Here is a 9,446-nt window from a genome sequence, read left to right as displayed (position 1 = left end):
GAAATTGTGGCAAATTTGAGGCATCAGAAATATTATACTACAATGCACATATTGCATTTTCTTTTCTTTTTTTCTTTTTTTACGAAAGTCACCATTGAAGAGACTTTCAAGTGCCAGTGGGAAGACCTAACTAGGATTATCCCCATTCTTCACTAATTTAAATCGCAAGCAATATATATACACTACGTTGTTCAAAAGCGAATACTTTTCACGAAAGTTATCGCGGAAATAACTTTCAGAATATCGGAAGAATAAGGGGGCCTTGATCTATTTTAACTACATGCATTGGGATTTTTGTTACGCCATAAACAAACTATACTCTTTATTATGTCAAAATCAAGCAATTTTGGCGAACGTCTTCATAGAAAATTATTTTCTTATTATATTATTTAAAATATGGAAATCCCAAAGTCTGGGGTGTTTGTTCCTGTTTATCCTACTATTTTCAATCGCAACAAGTGAGGATTGTTTGAATGCGATAAAGAAGATAAATGTACACATATTTTAAATCAATTGAATAATTTATTCGGTAGGTTTCACTCAAAAATTATTTTGTATGAACATGTTCAAACGTGCAACATCGGGTAGGATTTACTCCTTTTACCTCACGTAAACTTGATGTATTGCAATCCCAAACAGTTATTTCTGCAAGTTGAAGGAAGTGTCAATAAAATCGCATGCCGTATTAGAAAAAAAAAAAAAAAAACAGCCCTAACAGGAAATTACCTTTCCTGCATATTTTTATATAAGAATTTGTTTTACACATTATTCTTGGGTTATTGGATTTAAATATTTATTTATGAAATATAAGCAGAATCTCCTGCGTCGTTTTTGATAAAACTGATTTACGTTTCAGAACATAGTCTTGGGTTATTGGATTTAAATATTTATTTATGAAATATAAGCAGAATCTCCTGCGTCGTTTTTGATAAAACTGATTTACGTTTCAGAAGATAGTCCAGAAAGATGTCGCTCGCAAGAGTTAACTACTACTCCTGAATCATATAAAAGCCTTAAGTTTCAAATCTTGTCTCCTATCATTACTAGGAAGTTAATAATAAGATTATGTGCGATGTACTTCGTATTACTTAGTGTACCCTCGAAATGAAATTTATTAGTGATATCTCCTTATTCTGTTAAATATTTAGATTTAAAATTTTTTATCTTAAGACAGAAGGTTGCAATGCTGATTTCAGGAAAAAGAGAAAGTTCATTCAACCATGAAACACCAGTTGTTGAGAGATGTGAAGTGCGATAATGGCTTGCTGAGGCTAGAAACCTGACTAATTATTGAGAGTGTATTTGAAGATCATGCAGATGATAACATGTCCCGTTCAGGAGCCGTTTACCCAAAATAATATATACCTTTTTAGATTTAATTTAAGAAAACACTGAAAATTAGGAATCAACAATGAAATCTCTGTATACTCCTAATTCATGAACTGGAGCTCCTTCGTGGCTAAGTGATTAGTATACGCGCCTTTGGTGTGGGAGACATGGGTTCGATTCCCCGTTAATCAGTAGCTCCATGTCTCCTATAGCCTCGCTGTTGAACAATACGTTGAACTCAACAACAACTCATTTATGGAATGTGTAGTAAATGTGTAATTCATAGAACCTGTTCATGGTCAAAATCCCAGTTACAACTTACGCTTCGATACTTGTTAGTTATTTCTCATATTCATACATTGTCATCTTCTTTTACCGTAAGGAGCACGCGCAGGGAGACCGAAGGTTGAAAAACAATCGAGAGTTATCAAATAAAAGCAGCTTACGTTATCAAAGAAAGAGTGAAATCAAAAATGAAACTTATGGAGACGCGACGTTCTAATTAGATTAGTTGCAAACAGGCTCATGAGTCACGTTTGTAGACAGTAAGTGCCGATATAGTACTTATTCGAGACAATCGAAGGTGACCTGGCAATAGTGTTTCTGGTACCGAAGTTCTATTATCAGTTTCACGCAACCATTCCTTTGTCCCAAACTTTTTTCCCTCCTGTTTTTAGTGCTGAAACATTGAACTGGAGGTCAAGGTCATCTTCCCTCTAGCGGCAAGGACGTGAAGCTTTCGGTGGACAGGTGTAGCCATCTGCCTGCTGGCGTGGAAGCTGCGAGTGCCTTCTTGGCTCTTGCTGGGAGTCCGCTGCACGGCCATGGCACGGCAGTCGTGGCTGTTACCGCTGTTAGCTTTTCTAGCGGCCACCGGGGCCGTTTCAGCCGCTAAGAAAGCAAAAGAAGCTGAACCGGTGATTGAGGATGTGAATGCCAAACAGTTCGAAAGACTTTTAGAAGACAAAGACTATGTGGCTGTGTTTTGGTGTAAGTGTTATTAACATGTGAAAACCAAGTTTTCTTCTGTGTTCATCCCCAAAACAAATACCTCATTTTTTGTGTGTATGTGTTACAATATTCTTTTCAAACACCATCAGCTACAATATTTTAGTGTTTTACGCGTATTTTGCCAATTCGTAAGTTCCTGAGTTGCATGATTTCAAATACCGTTGGATATACTCTGACAAGAAATTAAATACAGTGTTTAATATTTACTTGACTATGTGTAAAAATATTCCTATCAATTATAAGATTAGTGCATTTGTTTTCAGTTTGGTACCCAGAATTATCCATATCTTTGACATGATTTGTGTTTTGATACGTGAGGCCTCATGTTCGGTTCCTGGGATAAAGTTGACCCAGCATGAATGAATACAATATGTTTTTGCATGTCATTATGCCATTGATTCGTCTAATTTTCTCCTTAAAAAAACACTCTCTTCAATAATTCATGTGTTTTAGTTTTCGTTTTCTAAGTATATGACGAAATAATACTTGAAATATGCTATGTAGTCGTAAGACATTTAATTATCTGGAGAGAGTACTCTAAGAAAAATCGCCTGTTGCATAGCCTACACTTAAGAAAAATCATCCCTCCGAGATGTGATAGAAGTATATTCAGAATTCAGAATCCCGAAAAGCACGTAAAGACTTCCGGATTAGGAAAGCGAAGATATCAGTGGCGGATCTAGCCCCCCTCCCCCCTGCAATTCAGCTCCTCTCGTTTCTTTTTTAAGTGACGAAAATAAGTTAAGCAATTATTTATATAGTTTTGAAAGTCCCAGACCCTATCATTCTCTGGGTTCTGGCTGCCCCTCTCCCAGTTTTCACCTTATAGATTCGCGACTGTCAGATATTATAGAAAGAAAAGTTGAATTTGTTTAAAATACACTTCTTCGTACGGTTCTAGGACATTAAAAATGGTGTTTGTCTTGAAGTTACTGTAAATAATTTACGAAATTGTTCTTACATTTAAAAAAAAACTCATTTGTATTCATACTTTTACGTTCCTTGTACTCAACGTCCATCCTAATTATGTATATTTTATTTAATAATTATTTTATTAAATAATTAAATAAGTAATTAAATGAGTAAGGGTATGAGATTAAATAAGTAATTGAAGGGTACAAACCTATTGAGGAACAGCTCTTGGGGGGAGGAGTACGGTGGGTCAGTGATATAGGGTTCTCTGAATGATCAGAAGGTCATTGTTCCTTTGGATTCTAGCATTCTGTTTCAGCATTGACGGAAATGAAACGTGGACCTACAGGTTAACATGAACATCCACCGGAAATCAAACCCAAATCTCCGGTCCCGAAGTCGCATACGCAAATCATATACCCACGAGAGAATTTTTCATGAAGACTCAGAAGTAAGAATTAAAATATTAGAACAGATTTACGAAATTTTTCACCGTTTATTTTATTATTATTATTATTATTATTATTATTATTATTATTATTATTATTATTATTATTTTACTGTTTGAATAGATCTTCATTGTTAAAGGAAGTCCTTGAGATTTCTCGTGGTTCCCTCTCACATTATCATTCCATTAACTCTTTCATAATGATTCACCTTCGTTTCTGTATTTGGGAAGTAGAGGTAAATAATAGTATGAAACAGCCTTAAGGACACGCATTATATATATATATATATATATATATATATATATATATATATATATATATATATATATATATATATATATATATATATATATGTCCGGATCTAGGAGGGGCTATAGTCCCCCTTGTCGCTCTGGTATACACTGGATAAAATGGGCTTCAATCCTATTTTACACTGGATAAAGCAGCAAGCTATGGTTTAGCTCTTGATCATATCCTGAATCCGCGTCTGGATATATATATATATATATATATATATATTAGAAAAGGCCTAGAAACTAAGTCAAGCAAGGTTTTACCACAGGCGGGTTTTATTCTAGTTACGACACAAGTAACTGAAAAATTTGTTTTAACAAAAGAAGCATTGCAACTTTCACGGATTACGGATTTCCTATTGTGGTGTCCATACCAATATATATATTTTAGAAAATTTAATCTACACCAATATGGATGTTTTGTATTTTAATGGCAACGTTACCAGCAATACCATTACCATGCATTGTAGAAAGAGCTCTTTTTTTACTTTCTTTCTCTCTTTTTACTTCTTCGTTTTTAAGTTGGGAGGATTTCAGTACCGTAACCTATGCAGATGTAAGCCCAATATAATAGAAGTAATTCTTAAACCCAGAAGGAAACGCACCCTATATTTAATTAAAATTGAAAATTGTGCCCTGAAACCATAGGCGGAGTTATGGAGGGCATGGCCGCCAACTTTTTGACAAAAAAAATCCACCTATAAGACAATAAAAATAATAAAAATGCTACATTTGTTTTGAGGATTTGTCCCTCCAGGTCTGCCCCTCCAGTAGACAAGTCCTAACTCCGCTTATGCCTGAAACATGTTCTTAAACTTGGGAGCTAGTGATAATGATTTCGACCTTAAGCAATCGATGGCTTTCAAAGAAAGCATATGCTATGTTACACGAAAATCGGATAATTCATAGGAAAGTTATACATTTAAGAAAATGAGATGGATGAATTGCTTCCTCGCCCCTGACTAATTTCTACCACAAACAATAAACAGTAGTTCTTTAGTAATAAAAAATAGCAAATTCTTAGTTTCATAAATATCTAATAATTTGTATATACCTTATCGTGAGACGAAGTTTCTAGTACGATATAAATTCCTCCCTCTACTTCTTAACCAATTTGAATCTAAAATAATGGAATGATTAGCAAGCCTTAAAGAAAATTAGAGATTGCGTCAAAATCGTATCATGTTTACGATACATATCATGAAAAAATATCCCTTATTTTATTTTGTATATGCTGAAACCTACATGGGGGCACGGTGACTCAGCAGTACAGTTAATTCTGATGCAAAGTGTCCATGGTTCGATTCCACGCTAAGTGAGCTTTTCATGGAAATACCGTGTCCCTGACATTTCGCGGGGTTCTCCAGTTTCCTCCCACATTCGCATTTCATTAATTCTTCCATAATTATTCACCTTCGTTAATTATTCGTCTCCTTTAAACTATAGGGCATAATCGTGGTACGTAAAACTAGAATAGTTTATTTTATTTAGAACTTCCATGTTCCAATGATTTTACCACTTGTATCCCCCATTCGACGATTTTAACCCCAAGCAATGAATTACTTATAATACTTAAAGGAAGTATACATCATATTGAATTACTTCATGAAGTTATCGTGGATGGTTATTATGATTTTAACCTATATTTTCTGTGTTCTTCAATCCCAAGCTATAAACTAATTTTGTAATTTTACAATTAAGCAAGCACCAAATTTCATTAAAATCGGGATAAATTTAATTAAAGCGATTACGAGTCAGACAGATAGGCACCAAGCGCGTATTCAAAAATGTTTACTGGGAGGGATCCAAAATACTTGGTTCGGTCCAATACGTATGTGTAATATTGAACCTGTCTTTTTCTGCACTCGAAAAGACGGTAAGTAATTGTTAATTAATGCCAACTATGTTTTTTTTTTTAATACTTCTATAAGAAAAGAAAGAGTACAGATGAGGTTAAAATAAAAACTTTAGGCTTCATCAATCATTTCTCTCTTAAACAAGTATAGTTGTGCTAAGAAAGTCTATAAATGTTAGTCAAGTTACGAAATTTTGGAGGAGGAGTCTAGTCCCGATGGATCTTCTCGTGGGCGCGTCCCTGATAGGACACAGACTCACACAAACACACACACACACACACACACACATATATAGATAGATAGATAGATAGATAGATAGATAGATAGATATAGATATATAGATATAGATATAGATATAGATAGATAGATATAAATAGATAGATAGATAGATAGATAGATAGATAGATAGATAGATAGATAGATAGATAGATAGATAGATAGATAGATAGATAGATAGATAGATAGATAGATAAACTTCCTCGTGATTATATAGTTTACGCACGGGACTCCGGTACTGAAGATCTGAGTTCGATCCCCGTTGGAAACTCATGTTAAGCTGAGAATCCATTTCTCGTGTGGCTTAATGCTGGAAAAGATTGCTAGTCTCCAAAGCAACAACCGCTTGATCAATCTGTTTAGCACAATTGTCTGAATCGTGGGGTTCCTCGTTAGATCCCAGCTCACATCAAGTGGGCTTTGTGGTGAACAAACACCGTGTGCGTGTGGAATTTCTCTGGTTTCTTCACACTTTCTTCATTCCACCGTTTAATTCATTCTGATTATCACTGTCTCCTTTAGCCTACATGGCATATCCTTACTGTTAGTACCTAAAAATGAAAGGTTACATTTCATTTGCTTTAGTACAATTGAATACTTAGAATGCAGAATTTCACTGTATGTATGCGTAAGTAAATATTTTGTGGGTAGCAAATGTAGCAAATGTATTCTACATAGAAGTAAATGCGCGATACATGAGTTTACATTAGAAAACGCTTGAGACAGACATGTTTCTTTAATTGGCTGACTGATTGGAGCTTGTTCATTTTTGATATCAAGGTTTCGGAACATACTGGTCAAATGAGATATGAACCGTTACTCGGGATCCGTAGCACACCGACAGAAAGCATGGGTGTTAGCCACCTGGCCAGTCAAAATAAAAGTGCAAGTGTAAGGCAAAGGAGAATCTATGGGAGATGGAGAATATTAATCATGGCTGACGCCTCTTAAAGAATATGTACCGAATTAACATTTGAGGGAATTATCCGATTTTCGTGAAACTCAACGTTTAAGAGCTAAGAATAATTATATTGTTATGTGTTGAAGCCACTCAGAAGAAAGAAAGAAAAGAAACAGTGAAAAGGAAACTGATTGAAGGATCTATATCATGAACGACGTGAGAGAAGGTAGTGATGACTTCAGGGGGGTGGTCCGAGTGAAATATACCCCCAGAGTAACGAAATTTCTGCCCGGAATCATATATCCTATCGTGATCAATGAAAATTCCCAGGATTACTCCTATTCATTGAGGTTAAAGTTTTTTGTAATACTACTTTTCACCCTCAGTGTATTGAAATTTCCCCGCAGAATATCTTCTAAAGTCATCACTGATGGAAGATACGATGACAAGAAAAAGACTAATCGCGAAAGAGGTTGAAATTGATGGATTGTATTAAACATGATATTCCACGGAAAACGAAGGAGTTAGCTTAAGACCACGGGGCATTTAAGCCTCTCAGTTTGAGGCAAATGACCTGATAATAATGGCATAATACCTATGATGATGATGATGATTATGATCTTTAAACATCAAGTTAATGGTAGTTTTCCTTCAAGTTTCTGCATTTTCACGAAACATGGTGAAGGCTTTATTAAATATTCCAAATTGAACTCATTACTTGGGGTTGAAATCGTTAGGAATGATGGGTGAATTCTTCTACATTTTTTAAAGAAAATGTTTCAATGGAGCTTTCGTATAAAAAAATATTTTCTCATGAAATATTGTATGTGCCTCCTTAAGATGTAAGGATTACCTCTATTCATTGAGGTTAAAGTTCACCAAAACTATATATATATATATATATATATATATATATATATATATATATATATATATATATATATATATATATATATATATATATATATATTAACTGACTTTATTTCATGCACCCATTGAGGTGTTTCATTGTCTAGCTCTGAAGAATATAATTATATCCTGATTAAATTTATATGAGACAACCAGAGAAGTATATTCTGATTATGTACTCTTTCAAACAAGAAAATAATTATGAAGATCAGTGCATCAACATCCCTCAACAACATGCCCTAAACAGAACCTCCTCATTTTCTTGAAATCGGTTCAAAAGTACTGAATGTAAACTCAACTTAAAAGTCATCTTTTGCTCGTTTTCACAGTTAATAATAATAATAATAGTAATAATAATAATAATAATAATAATAATAATAATAATAATAATAATAAGAAGAAGAAGAAGAAGAAGAAGAAGAAGAAGAAGAAGAAGAAGAAGAAGAAGAGAAAAGACCCATGAATAAAAGAGAGAGTTGTTGAAGTTTAGCAATCCTTTTCAGTACTCACTGTAATGCTTTCAAATTTTGATGTTTCCTAGCGGAAATCGAATCCGAGACCCGTAGAAGAAAAATAGAAAATATAAAGAAAAGAGTTATAATTATTCTCGTTTATTAATAAAATATTATCTTCTTTCGCCGCTATTTTCATTTTCTGTCAATGAAATAGGTATATGCGTGCCAAGGTCCCCATTAATGAAGCTGTCACATATGCCCGACCGCATTAGCAGAGATGGGATATTCAAATATCGAGATATGGTATGCAGAAGAAAGTTGTCCACGTCAAAGAAATTTAAGAGAGAACTATACCGGAAACAATGTTGATATCAGAGAGGTGTCAGGTTTTCTCTCTATGACGCTATTGACGCTAGAAGGAGCTGAGGGGAGCACAGTGGTTCAGTGATAGAATGCTTACCTCGGGTACGTGGGGTCCCTGGTTCAGTCCACGGCCAAGTAAGTTTGTGGTGGACAACGTCGTCTCTGTGGGATTTCTCGGAGAACTCTCGTTTCCTCCCACTTTCTTATTCCACCAATTTTTCCATCGTCATTCACTTGCTTTAATCGTCTTCTCCTTTAGCCTAAAATGCATAATCGTGGGACGTTAAACTGAAAGAAAGAGTAATAGAAGGAGATGAGGCTATTGTTTATTGGTTATCGGTGTTCCTCATTCACACTAGGCAAATGCTGGAATGGTTCCTAGCATACAGGTCCAATTTTTCCTTCCTTTCCCAATCCTTTCTTCATTCCCTTTCCTCGAATAGTGTAATCACTGAGAGGTGTCATCCTTCATACTTGACGGGCTAACATGTTCTTAGATGCCGAAGTCTAAATCCTAAATCCTGCTTGTCAGCGTAAAAGTATAATGCTATGTCTTTCCTCAGTTTTTTGTGATATTTTTGCTTACATATAATTAAATACGGACAAATATAAAAGGGCACAATTTTTAATGGCCCTGTGGAGGGAAAAAAAGGTTACAAAGTCTCTATAGCTAAATACTACTACTACTGAAA

General features: G+C 34.8%; 1 protein-coding gene across 4 annotated transcripts in view; it reads left to right on the top strand.

The window, feature by feature from the left end:
* Positions 1-2,013: 2,013 nt before the first annotated feature.
* The window catches only part of hlk (hulk), a 266,967-nt gene continuing 259,534 nt past the window's right edge, over positions 2,014-9,446 (top strand). For 2 of the 4 annotated variants that reach the window (XM_081729126.1, XM_081729125.1), the window contains exon 1: positions 2,014-2,319. In XM_081729126.1, coding sequence (XP_081585252.1) covers positions 2,154-2,319 — 166 coding nt within the window. In that variant the 5' untranslated portion in view covers positions 2,014-2,153. The remainder of the gene's footprint in view (positions 2,320-9,446) is intronic. The other 2 variants (XM_081729128.1, XM_081729127.1) reach the window with 2 other exon arrangements.

The sequence above is a fragment of the Thermobia domestica genome, chromosome 10 (assembly GCF_964235325.1).
Source record: "Thermobia domestica chromosome 10, izTheDome1.hap1.1, whole genome shotgun sequence".
Classification (NCBI taxonomy): domain Eukaryota; kingdom Metazoa; phylum Arthropoda; class Insecta; order Zygentoma; family Lepismatidae; genus Thermobia; species Thermobia domestica.
This window is presented reverse-complemented; position numbering and strand designations above follow the sequence as displayed.